At 37.9% G+C, this 16,990-nt stretch overlaps 1 protein-coding gene across 4 annotated transcripts in view; it reads right to left on the minus strand.

The window, feature by feature from the left end:
• Nucleotides 1-16,990, minus strand: part of NOX4 (NADPH oxidase 4) — a 178,746-nt gene that overhangs the window by 41,270 nt on the left and 120,486 nt on the right. For all 4 annotated transcript variants that reach the window (XM_053562167.1, XM_053562166.1, XM_053562169.1 and 1 more), the window contains one exon: nucleotides 2,838-2,919. In XM_053562167.1, coding sequence (XP_053418142.1) covers nucleotides 2,838-2,919 — 82 coding nt within the window. The remainder of the gene's footprint in view (nucleotides 1-2,837; nucleotides 2,920-16,990) is intronic.

Genomic DNA, 16,990 nt, shown 5'->3' on the forward strand with positions numbered 1-16,990 from the left:
TTGAAATCAGAAGCACCTTAGCAGCCCAGGCAAAATCAGGACCCCACCTCTTCCAAATATAGAAAAAAAATAAGCAGTATGCCATAGTCGAGACCTACCAATACTGTCTTTCCAAAGGCCAATGCTGGAAAGTCTCCCTAGACCATGAGCTCAAGGCCTCCTTGAGCCAGACCTGTGCTGTGACTACCCCTAGTGCAGGCTTCAGAGTGAGGGTCTGTCCCATAAATAGGATACAAAATGAAACAGAATAAAAAAGATCAAAGAAATAAAGAAAAATAATAAAAATAGATAATTATAAATGAAAAATAAAATTATAAGATGAGGGGGGGAAAGGATATCTTTGTTGTGTGATAAATTTAATGTGGGACAGAGGAGAAAAGTAGGAAAATCTCTACCAAAAGATAGAAAAAAGGAGAGAAATTTAAAAGAAGGAAAGAATAAAAGGCGCGGAAAAACTATAGCAGAAATGGAGGAGCCCCTTGCTTTGAATAAAGTAAAAATGAAAAAATAAATACAATCAAACCAAACAAACAAAAACCAACAACAAAAACAGCAAGAAAAATAAAGAAAAAAAAAACTGAGAAAAGAAACAACAAAAGAATAAAAATACATGTGTGTGCATTTTTTTGCTCGGAGACCAGGTGGTGCTGTGGTGTTAGGAAATGCAGAACACATGCTTGTTTGGCTGTTTAAGATGGGGGCAGCAAGCCACTATCTAGTTGCTGAGGAGACCAGGTCTTGTCTTCCTGATTTATTTGACCTCAGTCAGGGCTTGGAAGTTTTGCTAGCAGTCCCTGCAGGATTGGCATCCTAAAGCTCTTGTCAGATTTCTTAGGACACACATCTTAATTTTCCAATCAGTGCCTCCTGACAAAAAAAATAGCTTTTCCGGGGATGCAAGAGCCATTTAACTCACTTCTTTTTTTTTTTTATTGTTGGGGATTCATTGAGGGTACAATAAGCCAGGTTACACTGATTGCAATTGTTAGGTAAAGTTGGCTGCCCAAGCTCAACAGGAGTTCCAGCACCAGCCGTACACTAGGACCCTGCAGATTGCTCCTCCTAGGCTACCCCCGTATAATGGTGGCACCCTGCTATTAGCCAAGCAGATGGGAGTTCCACCCCACCTGGTGATTCAATCCTGGCTGCCAGACACTGTTCAAGTTTACTTGCTTGCTGTAGCCCTTTCCAGTGAAGTTCCAGCAAGAAGCCCAGTCCAAGAAACAAAAGGGCTTTCCTGTCCCTAGTCTTTCACTGGAGGGCCAGCCAGCCTCTGCCTTTTCCCAGGTGCTTGCCTTCCTTAGCTCCTGACCTCCTCATTGGCTCCTGGAGCAGGATCCCCCAGGCAGAGGTGGTTAGAGTCCTCTCTCACTTGTCTCACCACAAGTGCCTGATAAGATGTCTCTAGTCTGACATTTTGCTCCTAGATATTGTGTTTTTTAGAAATTGGATGACAATATAGTGTAAACAACTTTTGACAAGGACTGGGAACCCCCCCCAAATGTGTGACTCACTTTGTTGCAGTGGTCTAGAACTGAACCCACAAATCTTGAATGTATGCTTATAGCTGACAATGGATAACCATTTGAGAAACAACTGGGACTATAAGCTGTTAGGTGTCAGGCTGACAGCCAGCATAAGAGGAAGGAATTCAGGCATCATCTGCTTCCGCAAACAGCAGCTGTGGATAAAAATACTGATGTGACAATTATGCATTAGTCTTTTCAGGGACATACATGCTTCCTGTCAGCATGTATAAAAAGCGTAAAGTGTGCAGGCAAGGCTGTATAGATACATGTATGTCCAGGTGTGCCCTATGAGAGAATTTAGCCTTATCACTAAAGATTAAATTTGGATTAATAAACAATGACCAAGGAATATATGAGTAATTAGGATTCCATGTTTGTTTTTGGTCTCAGAATTAAGTAAGCATTATCAAAGTTAAGTAATAGGAATGAAATAATTTCCCCAGAAAGCAAAGTTTAGTGAATATGTGAATAAACTCCCAAAGCAATCAAAGAATTTAGCATATTGATAAGTTTTGATGAAATATGTATAAACTAAACACTAATTCTTTAAGCTGGCAACCTTCCTTTCCTATTTCAGCTATAAGTTTATATACTCTTTAGCCTCTTGCACACTAGCTAGTATAGTAAACAGATTCAGATACTCAGAGAAGATTTCTCAAGATTTCACAGAAAGGATCAAGATTCCAGCATCCATCAGCCTTCAGGGAAGATCAAGTTAATAGGAAGCATGGTACTTCTTAATCTTTCAGGAAGATAAAGGTATATTCCTTCAGTCAATAATTATAATTACGGCATCTAAGAGAAGAAATTTTTTTCCCATTTTGGAAGGAGCCGCAAGATTTCAGTTACCAAGATGGTTAAGGAAAAAAAAAAAAAAGAATATATAAAATCATTAAAATCATATCTAGCATGTGGTTATTCTGAAAAAAAAAAAAAACTTTCACAATATAAAGGAATCTTCACTTTGAAAGGACAGAAAATAGGAGATCAGATGAAATATCATCTACAAAATACCTGTCCCTCTTGATAGAGCATCAAGCAAAAAGAGGCAGGATCAGACACTGATGCGAACAGCTTATTTGTACTCTGCAGCAGCTGGGCTGCAATTAAAAGTAAGTCTTTCTTCTCTGACCCAGCTCTGAAAAGTCTGTGACATTATGTTACAGGAGATTCCCTAGTTAGTTAGGGTAAATTATTCAAGCATTTTTAAAAATCCTAAGAAAGATCATGTTTTATCTATGCCCACCCAAATCTTTCTTCCTCTATGCCCAATGCCGTCTCAATACCTAGTGAACTCCTTTTGCTTACTTGGGATAAGTTCTAGATTGAATGAAGGGTAGAATCTCAGAGTCTTGACTAGGTGGAGGTAGTAGTAAATCTCGAAACCGTTCTGTCAAAAGAAAAATAAACAGTAAGCTATTTTAAAAAGTCATAAAAATGAAATTTAAAATAGAATTATTTCTTACTTTTTGTTAGTCATTTTGACTGTCTGTCCTTTATTAGAAATTTACCCACCATTTTATGTACTACTAAAATATATGTCTATTTCTTCTCAATGGCTACATACATCTTTATGATTAAAATGTTACAATCAGGAAGGTGCCTGTGGCTCAGTGAGTAGGGCGCTGGCCCCATATACCGAGGGTGGTAGGTTCAAACCTGGCCCTGGCCAAACTGCAACAACGACAACAACAACAACAACAAGAGTTCTGCTAAAATTTTACATTCCCTACCAAGAGAAAAATAGCAAGTATTCATTAGTATAGATTAATAAAATCTTATGATTGAAGGTTATAGAAGGTTAGATATATGACCAATAAGCATACCAAAAGATGCGCAAAAATCTCATTAGCAACCTGGGAAATGCAAATCAAAACCACACACCATTAGCTAGCAGTCACATTACATGGCATGCAATTAACAGAAATTACTTTTGAAAGACCAAGTGTGAGAATGTTGATCAATATATGCTCTTATGCATTGCTGGTGAGAGTGTAAATTGGTACAACAGCTTTCAAGAACAATTTGGTATCATTTTTTAAATTTAACTTTTGTGTACCCTAAGGCCCAATATTTCCATTCCCAGGATTATACTCTACAGAAACTCACTTGTCTTAGATTGGGAGAGGATGTTGATAGTACCTCTGTTTATAGTAGTGACTTTCAACTAGTGTGCGGTAGCACACTGGTGTGTCATAAGATTATGTTATCAGTGCCACACAATTTTTAAAGATGATTAATTGAATTACTTTCAAAAGAATTTCAAAACACAGTAAGTTCTTTTTTATTACTCCTTTTTTTAATCAGTATAATTTAAGTGTGCCATGGAAGTTTAACTAAATATAGGTTAAAGTGTACTGTGAAATTTAAAAAAAGGTTGAAAAACACTGGTCTATAGCAAAATGGAAATAATTCAAGTGCTCATCAACATGAGAATGGATAGCTTGAGCCTACTGACAAAATGGAATATTAACTGGAGTAAAACTGAGTTATTTCAGTTACAAATAAAAACATAGTGAACCATATAATATAATGCTGAGTGGAATAAAATCACAGCAGAATTTCATTATTATTGACTTAAAAAACAATTTAGCAATGTATTGTTTAGCTACATTATATGTGAAAGCAAACCAATGAGAAATGTGATAATATACCCCATTCAGGATAGTGGTTACCTTTTAGGAAGGGTGAAGGGATGAAAAAAGAGAAGGAAAGGAGTAGATGTTAAACAATTGTTAATGTTTCCAATGTTTAGTTATAATATTATAAATGAATGAATGTATGACTTAATGAGGGCCTAGAAGAGTCCGATGATGTTGGTAGACCATGAAGCAAGAATTGGTTTTATAAATTTCAGTGTATATGAAGTTCATAATGAAGAAGAGAAGGAGAAAGGGGGAGGGAGAAAAGGCAAGGGGGAGTGTGGAGGGGGAGGAATACTGAGTGCTACAATCGGAAATATTTCCATTGCATAGCATACTTTCATATGCATCTGCACTGCATATAGTATGCTAATTCCAGGACTAGATTTCCATTACCTCTAGAGTCATCTCTATGGAAAGGCTTCACTGAATCTGCCATTATTCTTTCTCTCTCTCCTTCTACCAAAATTGGAATCAGTTGGTTCTATTGTGTACTCCTAGCACATGCTGTGCTAATGCTTCCACAAAGCTCATCACATGTTTTACTACTATATGCATCCATCTATCCACCCCTGCTGTCCTCCCAGTAGATGTGTATTGTGCTGCCAGGATAAAGAGCACAATCTGATACATATTAAAATGCCAGATAAATAATTTTTGAGGAATATTTCCAACATCAATTTTTACTGGATAGAGAAGGCTGTCAAAATTAATCATAACAGCTCTGAGAAGAGAACAACTGGTGACACATTAATGATGAAAAGCAAAGGGACCTGTAATCTAGTCATGACAGAGTCACAAATTGGAGCAAAAAGCTTAAATGCTCCAGCTACAGCAAATCTATCCCTAACTTAAGGTGAGTAATTTGTGAGAACAGTGTTCACAAAGTATTACTGAAAAGCAGGATACAGGTTTTGTCCTCATATTTATTAAAACACATTGAATCACAGTCAATTAACAGACTTCTACTGTTTTTTTAATTCACCTCTCTGACAGTTTTTACAATACATTTGTGAAGGAACTAATGAGATCCTGAAACAGAAGAGGATGTATTCTGATGTCTAGAAATCCAAAAAATCACCTTGTATTTTTCTCCTTTAAACATTTGTACTCTGTAATTTGAGGTGGCATTTTAAACATAAAATTTATTGACTAATAAACTATTTTTAATCTATAAAATTTATAAATACTTCAATGAAATGATCAGTAAATTCTTCTGATTATGTACAACCTTTACTCGGCTGTCAGTGTCCCAATTTATGTATCACCCATTAAATGAGTGACTTGCAATGTTTATATTTTTTCCATCTAGCCTTTCCTAAAATGGATCTTGGAAAATTAAGCTAAAACCTGATAGCAAATAAGAACATTACATATCAAGTAAAAAACTGTTCAAACAGCTATATTAGTTATGATATTCCATGAGAGCTAAAAGTATGAATTAAAGTTTGCTGAATGACTCTCAAATTTACTTAGAAGAAAACAAAAATCAGAATTCTTAATATATACAACCACCATATTGTACATCTTTTTCTCACCAATAGGTTTTTCTCTTTTTACATAATCACAAAGGACATGTGATTATAAATTTGGGAAAATAATCTCAAGACATGATATTGATATATTGATAGGAAAAACACACACACACAAACATATACACGAAGAGAGAAGGTTGAAGAAGGCACATCAACACCGCTGAGGCAAGCTGTGATCATAAGGACGCAAACAAAAGCAAAACAGCTCACTTCTGGATATTCTGAAGCCACACCCCCTGTCTCCCTGGGCAACCAGAGGAGGTCACCAGTGAGCAAAGGATTTGCCTGATGCTGCTCACAAACCCGGGAAGCTTCCAGGGCAGGGCCGACTCAGAGAGGTAATCGGACACAATCCTCCAGCAGCAAAGACGTTTGAACGTAGAACAGCCCGTCTTCTGTAGGAGATTTTAGCAGAAACAGAGACAGAACCCCGCAAAGTTGTCTATTCTGTTCTGTTCTGTTAGCAACATCAATCAGGGATGGGGCTAAGCCTAAGTGAACACCGCCACCCCACCACCTGCATCAAGCACTCAAAGATGTCAGGCCCCATCTCCTCCTGCTAGATAGCGGCAGACTGCAGGAGCCTGGCAGACTTCCTTGCAATTCAGGCAGGTGCAAACCCCTGGAGTATCTGTTCACTACAGGCAACTGGGTTAGCCATCTGCAGAGATACCAGTGACTGGGTCTGACGGAGGGGCAAAGTGGGGAAGGAGACATCAACCTTCCCAGACTGATCTATTTGCTAGGTGGCTCCTCCTGACTCCACGCAGCACTGGAATAAGCCATATCAGAGGAGTCACCAGACCCCTGTGATCCAGTTCCCAGAGACCTCTTGAACTCTCCCACCCGAGACAGGTGCCGATTGAAACAATCAATTTGGATCTTTTGAACTGAACGAATAGACTGAGGACTTTTCAGGCGGTGCCCTGGGTATGTGGTTGTAGGAAGGTTTGATTTTCCTTTTCCTTTTCAAATTGGTGCCAGAGGTGGGCGGGCGGGGTGACTTAATTGCTGGTATTTCCACACAGCTGAGACTTCAAGTCAGAGTAAATGTTACAATAGGATCGAACAGAAAACAGCTGAAAACAAGACAGAACCACTTCGCCCCACCACACAAGACAGGGCCCCAGTTTCTCAGGCCACAACACTGTACGGGCCCTCAATAAAGCCTCATGGGAAAAATCAAAGGGAGTAAAATAACCATGGGGCGGAATCAGTGGAACAACTCTGGTAACATAAATAACCAGAACAGATCAACCCCCCCAAAAAAGGATACAGCAGATGTAATTGAAGATCCCATTCATAAACAACTGGCTGAGATGTCAGAAATCGAATTCAGAATTTGGATTGCAGACAAGATTAATAAAATGGAATTAGGAATTCGAGGAGAAATTCAAAAGTTGTCTCAAGAATTTAACGAATTTAAAGACAAAACCACCAAAGACTTAGACACACTGAAGCAAGAATTTACAGCCCTCAAAGATATGAAAAATACAGTAGAATACCTAGGCAACAGAATGGAGCAAGCAGAAGAAAGGATTTCTGACATTGAAGATAAAGTCTTCAAACGCTCCCAATCTCTCAAAGAGGAAGAGAAATGGAGAGCAAAAACGGATCATTCACTCGGAGAACTCTGGGATAATTCGAAGAAAATCAACATACGAATAATTGGGATTTTTGAGAATGATGAAGTGGCCTCGATGGGCACAAAGGCCCTTCTGCATGAAATTATGAAAGAAAATTTTCCAGACATGCCTAGAGAATCTGAAATTCAGATAGCAGACAGCTTCAGAACCCCAGCACGATTCAACCCCAATAAGTCATCCCCCAGGCATATCATAATTAGCTTCACTAAAGTTAATATGAAAGAGAAGACTCTCAAAGCAGCCTGGCGAAAGAAAACCATTACGTACAAAGGAAAGAGAATATTAGAATAACTACAGATCTCTCTGCTGAAACTTTTCAAGCCAGAAGAGGGTGGTCATCGAATTTAATCTCCTAAAGCAAAATAACTTTCAACTCAGGATCTTGTATCCAGCTAAACTGAGTTTCATTTATGATGGAAAAATTAAATACTTCAATGACATTCATATGTTGAAGAAATTTGCCACAAGTAAACCAGCTCTTCAGGATATTCTCAGACCTATCCTCCATAATGACAAACCCAATTCTATACCACAAAAGTAAACTCACTCAGAACCTTTGGATCAAACTCCAACTTCCACACTGGCGAAAGGATTAAAAATGTCCACTGGACCTTTGAAAAACTCGATACTCAAAATTCCACCAGACTTATCAATACTATCCATTAATGTGAACGGTTGAAACTGTCCTCTAAAGAGGCATAGGTTAGCTGACTGGATACAAAAACTCAAGCCAGATATTTGTTGCATACAAGAGTCACATCTTAACTTAAAAGACAAATACAGACTTAGGGTGAAAGGATGGTCATCCATATTTCAGGCAAATGGTAACTAGAAAAAAAGCAGGTGTTGCAATTTTATTTGCAGATACAGTAGGCTTTAAACCAACAAAAGTAAGGAAGGACAAGAATGGTCACTTCATATTTGTTAAGGGTAATACTCAATATGATGAGATCTCAATTATTAAAATATCTATGCACCCAAACAGAATGCACCTCAATTTATAAGAGAAACTCTAACAGAGTTTGATTAACTTGATTTCCTCCAGCTCCATAATCGTCGGAGATTTCAACACTTCTTTGGCAGTGTTGGATCGATCCTCCAGCAAGAAGCTGAGCAAAGAAATCTTAGATTTAAAACTAACCATCCAATATTTAGATTTAGCAGACATCTACAGAACATTTCATCCCAACAAAATTGAATACACATACTTCTCATCAACCCACGGAACTTACTCCAAAATTGACCACATTTTAGGTCATAAGTCTAACCTCAGTAAATTTAAAGGAATAGAAATTATTCCTTGCATCTTCTCAGACCATCATGGAATAAAAATTGAACTGAGTAACAACAGGAATCTGCATACTCATACAAAAACATGGAAGTTAAATAACCTTATGCTGAATGATAACTGGGTCAGAGATGAGATTAAGAAAGAAATTGCCAATTTTTTGGAACAAAACGACAATGAAGACACAAACTATCAGAACCTCTGGGACACTGCAAAGGCAGTTCTAAAAGGGAAATTTATAGCACTGCAAGCCTTCCTCAAGAGAACGGAAAGAGAGGAAGTTAACAACTTAATGGGACATCTCAAGTGACTGGAAAAGGAAGAACATTCCAACCCCAAACCCAGTAGAAGAAAAGAAATAACCAAAATTAGAGCAGAATTAAATGAAATTAAAAACAAAAGAATAATACAACAGATCAATGAATCAAGAAGCTGTTTTTTTGAAAAGGTCAATAAAATAGATAAACCTCTGGCCAAACTAATCAGAAAAAAAAGAGTAAAATCTCTAATATCATCAATCAGAAACAACAAAGGTGAAATAACAACAGACTCGTCAGAAATCCAAAAAATCCTTAATGAATATTACAAGAAACTTTATTCTCAGAAATATGAAAATCTGAAGGAAATTGACCGATACTTGGAAGCACATCACCTTCCATGCCAGAATCAAGTGGAAATACTGAACAGGCCCATATCAAGTTCAGAAATAGCATCAACTATACAAAACCTCCCTAAAAAGAAAAGCCCGGGACCAGATGGTTTCACATCAGAATTCTACCAAACCTTTAAAGAGGAATTAGTACCTATATTACTCAACCTGTTCCAAAAGGTAGAAAAAGAAGGAAGACTACCCAACACGTTCTATGAAGCAAACATCACCCTGATCCCCAAACCAGGAAAAGACCCAACAAGAAAAGAAAATTATAGATCAATATCATTAATGAATATAGATGCAAAAATATTCAACAAGATCCTAACAAACAGAATCCAGCAACACATCAAACAAATTATACATCATGATCAAGTTGGTTTTATCCCAGGGTCTCAAGGCTGGTTCAATATACGTAAATCTATAAATGTAATTCAGCACATAAACAAATTAAAAAACAAAAACCATATGATTCTCTCAATCAATGCAAAAAAGCTTTTGATAATATCCAGCATCCCTTCATGATCAGAACACTCAAGAAAATTGGTCTAGAAGGGCCTTTTCTTAAACAGATAGAGGCCATCTACAGCAAACCCACAGCAATATCATATTCAGTGGAGTTAAATTGGAATCATTTCCACTCAGATCAGGAACCAGACAAGGCTGCCCATTGTCTCCATTGCTTTTCAACATTGTAATGGAAGTTTTAGCCACCAATTAGGGAATTGGGGAAGAAATTAGGGAAGAAAAGACGATCAAGGTTATCCATATAGGGTCAGAAGAGATCAAACTTTCACTCTTTGCAGATGATACGATTATGTATCTGAAAAACACTAGGGACTCTACTACAAAACTCCTAGAAGTGATCAAGGAATATAGCAGTGTCTCAGGTTATAAAATCAACATCCATAAATCGGTAGCCTGTATATACACCAACAACAGTCAAGTTGAAAAAGCAGTTAAGGACTCTATCCCATTCACAGTAGTGCCAAACAAGATGAAATATTTGGGAATTTACCTAACAAAAGACATGAAAGAGAACTATGAAACTCTAAGAAAAGAAATAGCTGAAAATGTTAACAAATGGAAAAACATACCATGCTCATGGCTGGAAGAATCAACATTATTAAAATGTCCATACTACCCAAAGCAATATATAATTTCAATGCACTCCCTATTAAAGCTCCGCTGTCATACTTTAAAGATCTTGAAAAAACAATACTTCGTTTTATACGGAATCAGAAAAAACATTGAATAGCCAAGACATACTCAGAAATAAAAACAAAACAGGAGGAATCACACTACCAGACCTCAGACTTTACTACAAATCGATAGTGATCAAAACAGCGTGGTATTGGCACAAAAACAGAGAAGTAGATATCTGGAACAGAATAGAGAACCAAGAGATGAATCCAGCTACTTACCATTATTTGATCTTTGACAAGCCAATTAAAAACATTCAATGGGGAAAAGATTCCCTATTTAACAAATGGTGCTGGGTGAACTGGCTGGCAACCTGCAGAAGACTGAAATTGGACCCACACCTTTCACCATTAACTAAGATAGACTCTCACTGGATTAAAGATTTAAACTTAAGACATGAAACTATAAAAATACTAGAGGAGAGTGCAGGGAAAACCCTTGAAGAAATTGGTCTGGGCGAGTATTTTATGAGGAGGACCCCCCCCCCGGGCAATTGAAGCAGCTTCAAAAATACACTACTGGGACTTGATCAAACTAAAAAGCTTCTGCACAGCCAAGAGCACAGTAAGTAAAGCAAGCAAACAGCCCTCAGAATGGGAGAAGATATTGGCAGGTTATATCTCTGACAAAGGTTTAATAACCAGAATCCACAGAGAACTCAAACGCATCAGCAAGAAAAAAACAAGGGATCCCATCGCACGCTGGGCAAGGGATTTGAAGAGAAACTTCTCTGAAGAAGACAGGCACACGGCCTTCAGACATATGAAAAAATGCTCATCAACTTTAATCATCAGAGAAATGCAAATCAAAACTACTTTGAGATATCATCTAACTCCAGTGAGACTAGCCTGTATCACAAAATCTCAAGACCAGAGATGTTGGTGTGGATGTGGAGAAAAGGGAACACTTCTGCACTGCTGGTGGGAATGAAAATTAATACATTCCTTTTGGAAAGATATATGGAGAACACTCGGAGATCTAAAAATAGATCTGCCATTCAATCCTGTAATTCCTCTGCTGGGCATATACCCAGAAGACCAAAAATCACAACATAACAAAGATATTTGTACCAGAATGTTTATTGCAGCCCAATTCATAATAGCTAAGTCATGGAAAAAGCCCAAGTGCCCATCGATCCACGAATGGATTAATAAATTGTGGTATATGTACACCATGGAATATTATGCAGCCTTAAAGAAAGATGGAGACTTTACCTCTTTCACGTTTACATGGATGGAGCTGGAACATTTTCTTCTTAGTAAAGTATCTCAAGAATGGAAGAAAAAGTACCCAATGTACTCAGCCCTACTATGAAACTAATTTGGGGCTCTCACATGAAAGCTATAACCCAGTTACAACCTAACAATAGGGGGAAGTGGGAAAGGGAGGTGAGGGGGGAGATTGGTGGGATATACTTGTGGTGCATCTTACAGGGGTATTTGCGAAACTTGGTAAATGTAGAATGTAAATGTTTTGGCACAGTAACTGAGATAATGCCAGGAAGGCTATGTTAACCATTGTGATGAAAATGTGTCAAATGGTCTATGAAGCGAGTGTATGATGCCCCATGATCATATCAATGTATACAGTTATGATTTAATAAAAAAAATAAAAAAAACATATACACATAGCAAAAGCAGCATAAAAGAGATCATTTATAAATCTAAGAAAAAAATCTACAACTGATACTCCTCCATTTGGAATGTCCTTTAATTTGACTATGATAAATGCAAGGCATAATACCAGGAAAACATGAATGAAAGCCTTTGAATAGCAATCATGACTATCAAAAAAAGTTCACATATATCCCAACAGAGAAATATGCATAATACTTTAAAATTCTGTCCTTTTTAATTTTTCTTTTTATGATTACATTCATAAATTAATTCTAAACATGCGCAATTAGTTTTATCCCACAAAGGCATACTGATTGTTCATTTTATCTTTATGGGAATTAAGATAAATAATAAAAATTATCCATAGAAAAATTCATGTACAGGATTATGGGAAGATGGCTGACTAGTATAAATGCTCGGCAGAGGCCCTCACTAGAAGGAGAAAAAACAGACAGAAACAGACTCCATGAAACCAAAGGTGGGGAGCTGAGCCAAAAAAGAAGTTTGTCAAGCCGTGATACCAACAAAGAGCATCCAAGAAAACAATTACCCTCCTCCAAGTGGGAGACTTGTAGTGGGCTCTCTGCAAGTGAGCAGGGGACAAAAGACCTCTTGTTTTACTTCACTGAAGAGAGCTGCTAAATACCGGGTCTCCTTCTCCAGGGAGGTCACGCTCGTGAATGTAGATATCACCCCACCCGCAATAAAATTGAACAAACATTTTCCCTGAAATTCTGAACTCCCAGTTTACCCTTTCCAACTCCATGGTGGTCTGAACTTCTGCCTCCAGCAGAGCCCACAGTATGTGATCTTTTCTTGAGAGGTTTGGGCATAGTGTGGACCACTGAACATCAACACAGAATTGGGTCTCATTGGGAAGAAAGAGGGAGTGGAAAGAAAGGGACGAGCTGCAGGAGGAGGAGCAGTCCCTTAGTTATGAATTTCTTCAGTCCGTGGTAGAGTTGATCCCCAGTTCAGGCTGTGTCTTGCGGGAGGAAGTGCAGAATCCTGGCTCTGTTGGTGCCTTCAAGTGGGGGAGTGGTCACACAGTGTGGACTGAGCTTGGCAGGTGGGGGCGTGGTTCTCCAGCTCCAACTGAGCTGATGAGTGGAGATGCAGATGCCAGTGTTGACTGAGTCCATTGGGCAAGGATGAGGATGCCTAGCTTCAACTGAGTCAGCAAGCAAAGGCTTGCTGGGTGTGCACTTAGCCCAGTGGGCATGGGCATGGTCCCCCTGCTCCAACCGAGCTGGCAAGAAGCAAAGATGCCCGGTGTGGACTGAGCTCTGTGGGTGGGGTCCCAGACCCATGCTTTTGTGCCTGGGGGCAGGGATGCTGATGCCTAGTTGGGACTTTGATGGGCAACTGGCCCACCATAGGGGGACCAGGGTTGCGGGACACACTGACTGTGGATTTTTATCTGCAGTTGGAGAACCCTTGGGTCCCTCTCTGTTGAACAGAGTTGGTAATGCCTGAGACAATTTGATTGGAACTCTCATCTGGGGCTGCCCACCTGGGAATACTTCGAAGTTCTGTAGTGGAAAATAACTGAATGTTGGGGGCAGGGTGCTGCAACTGTCTGTATCTCTCTTCAGCTGAGATTTAAACCTAAAACCATCACTTTGTGGGATAGGATAGAAATTGGCTGATTTCAAAACAGATCCAACTTGTGCTATCTCACCAAGTAGGTCCCTAGAGTCTCTGGCTAAAACTCCGAAAGGAACCTTTGTAAAGTTGGTTGTAGGAGATAAGCCACAATTACAAAGCTTTGCGCTTTGGTAAGGGGCTGATGAACTCTACCACCTGGGACTCACAATTCAATTTCACCCTAAAAATTTTAATAACCAAACTGTAGAAATTAAACATGGGGCAAAATGAAATGAAGAACTCTGCCAACATGAATAACCAGAGTAGATCAACACCCCCCACCCCCCACCAAGGAATGACAAAGGAGATACAACTGAAGATGACTTGCGTAGACAAGTAGCTCAAATGTCAGAAATAGAATTCAGAATATGGATGGCAAATAAGATGAATACAATAGAAGAAAAATTAGAAATTGAAATCCTAAAAGTAGTTCTAAAGTTGTCTCAAAAAATTAATGAATTCAAAGACAAAGTCACCAAAGATATGGCCACGATGAAAAAAGAGATAACAGAGCTCAAGGAAATGAAAAGTTTGTTCAAGGAACTCTGAAATACAGTAGAATTCCTCAATGATAGAGTTGACCAGGCAGAAGAAAGGATCTCTGAAATTGAAGATAAAGCTTTTGTTTGTTTGTTTGTTTGTTTGTTTTTTAAGACAGAGTCTCACTTTGTTGCTCTTGGTAGAGTGGCGTGCGTGGCATCACAGCTCACAGCAACCTAAAACTCCTGGGCTCAAGTGATTCTCCTGCCTCAGCCTCCCAAGTAGTTGGGACTTTAGGCATTCACCCCAACACCCAGCTATTTTTAGAGACAAAGTCTAGCTCTTTCTCTGGTTAATCTACAATCATGAGCTCAGGCGATCCACCTGCCTCAGCCTCCCAAATGTGAGAGGCAAAGCTTTTGAAGGTTCTCAAACATTCAAAAAGGCAGACAAATAGAAAGCAAAAACTGATTATTCCCTGAGAGAGTTGTGGGATCATTCCAAAAGATCAAACATTCATCTTATAGGAATTCCTGAAGGAGAAGAGGATGGTCTTAAAGATACAGATGCTCTACTCCAAGAGATTATGGAGGAGAATTTCCCAAGCATTGCAAGATATACAGAAATTCAGATACTAGATAGTTTCAGAACCCCAGAAAGACTCAATCCAAACAAAACATCTCCGAGACCAACTTTGGCATCTTTGCCAAAGTTAAGATGAAGAAGAAAATTCTGTAAGCAGCCACGTGTAAGACAAGCATTATCTACAAAGGGAGAAACATCAGAATGATTGTAGAACTCTCAGCCAACAATTTTCAAGCCAGAAGAGGATGGTCATCAACCTTCAATCTCCTAAAACAAAACAACTTCCAGCCCAGGATCCTATATCCAGCTAAACTGAGTTTCATTTGTGATGGAGAAATCAAATACTTTATAGACATACACGTGTTGAAGAAATTTGCCATAACTAAACCAGCTTTCCAGGATATTCTCAGAGTCATCCACACAATGACCAGAACAATGGTCAGAACAAAGTAAACTCACCCAGAAATTTTTGAACAAGAGTGGTGAAAGGATTCAAAATTTCCACTGGACATTTGAAAAACATGACACCCCAAAATACTACCATACTTATCAATTCTCTCAATTAATGTGAATGGTTTAAATTGTCCTCTGAAGGGGCACAGGTTAGCTAACTGGATACATAAACTCAGACAAGATATCTGCTGAATATAAGAATCTCATCTTACCTTACAAGATAAAAATAGACTCAGGGTGAAGGAAAGAACATCTATAATACAGGCAAATGGAAATCAGAAAAAAACAGGGGTTGCAATTTTATTTGCAGATTTAATCAGCTTTCAATCAACAAAGATAAGAAAATATAAAGATGGTCACTACATATTTGTCAAGTGAAAACAATTAATATGAAGAGATCTTGATAACTGACATTTATGCACCCTACCAGAATGCTCCTCAATTTATAAAACAAACTCTAATAGATATGAACAACTTGATATCTTCTTGCACTATAACAGTTGAAGATTTTAACACTTGTTTGACAGTTTTGGATACATCCTCAAAGAAGAAACTAAACAAAGAAATATTAGACTTAAGCTTGATCATAGAACAAATGGACTTAACAGACATCTACAGAACATTTCATCCTAATAAAACTGAATACACATTCTTCTCATCAGCCCACAGATCATCCTCTAAAATTGGTCATACCTTAACACAGAAGTATAACCTCAGCAATTCTAAAAGAATGGAAATTTTCCTTGTATCTTTTCAGACCACCATGGAATAAAAGTTGAACTCAACAGCAATAGGAATCTTCATACTCAAACAAAGTCATGCAAACTAACTAATCTTAGGCTGAATGATAGCTGAGTCAAAGGTGAGATTAAGAAGGAAATCATCAAATTCTTGGAACAAAATGATAAGGAAGGTACAAATTATCAAAACCTGTGAGATATTGCAAAGGCAGTCCTAAGAGGGAAATTTATAGAATCAGAAGCCTTCATTGAGAAAACAGAAAGAGAGGAAGCCAACAACAGGAAAATGAAGAACATTCCAACCCTAACCCAGCAGAAGAAAAATAACCAAAATTAGGGAAATAAAATTGAGAACAAAAGAATCATTTGGAAAATCAATGAAACAAAAAGTTGGGTTTTGGAAAAGATTAATAAAATTGATAAACTTTTGGCTAACCTAACCAGAAACAGAAAAGTCAATTTCTCATATTGCCAATCAAAAATGATAAAGGAGAAATAATAATAGACTCCTCAAAAATTAAAAAAAAATCTTCAATGATTGCTACAAAAACTCTATTCTCAGAAATATGAAAATCTGAAAGAAATGGACCAATACCTGGAAGCATGCAACCTTCCTAGACTCAACCAGAAAGAATTAGAAATCTTGAATAGACCTGTATCAATCACTGAAATAGCATCAACTATATGAAATCATCCCCAAAAGAAAAGTCTTGGTCCATATGGCTTCACATCAGAATTCTACCAAACCCTTAAAGAGGAAATAATACCTAATTTATACAACCTTATTCAAAACATAGAAAATGAATAAATACTTCCCAACAAATCCTATGAAGTAATATCACCCTGATCCCCAAACCAGGAAAGGATCCAACAAAAAAAGAAAATTATAGACAAATATCATTAATGAATATCAATGCAAAAATATTCAACAAAATCTTAGCAAACAGAATTCAATAACACATCAAAAAAATTATACA

The sequence above is a fragment of the Nycticebus coucang genome, chromosome 14, assembly GCF_027406575.1.
Source record: "Nycticebus coucang isolate mNycCou1 chromosome 14, mNycCou1.pri, whole genome shotgun sequence".
Taxonomy (NCBI): domain Eukaryota; kingdom Metazoa; phylum Chordata; class Mammalia; order Primates; family Lorisidae; genus Nycticebus; species Nycticebus coucang.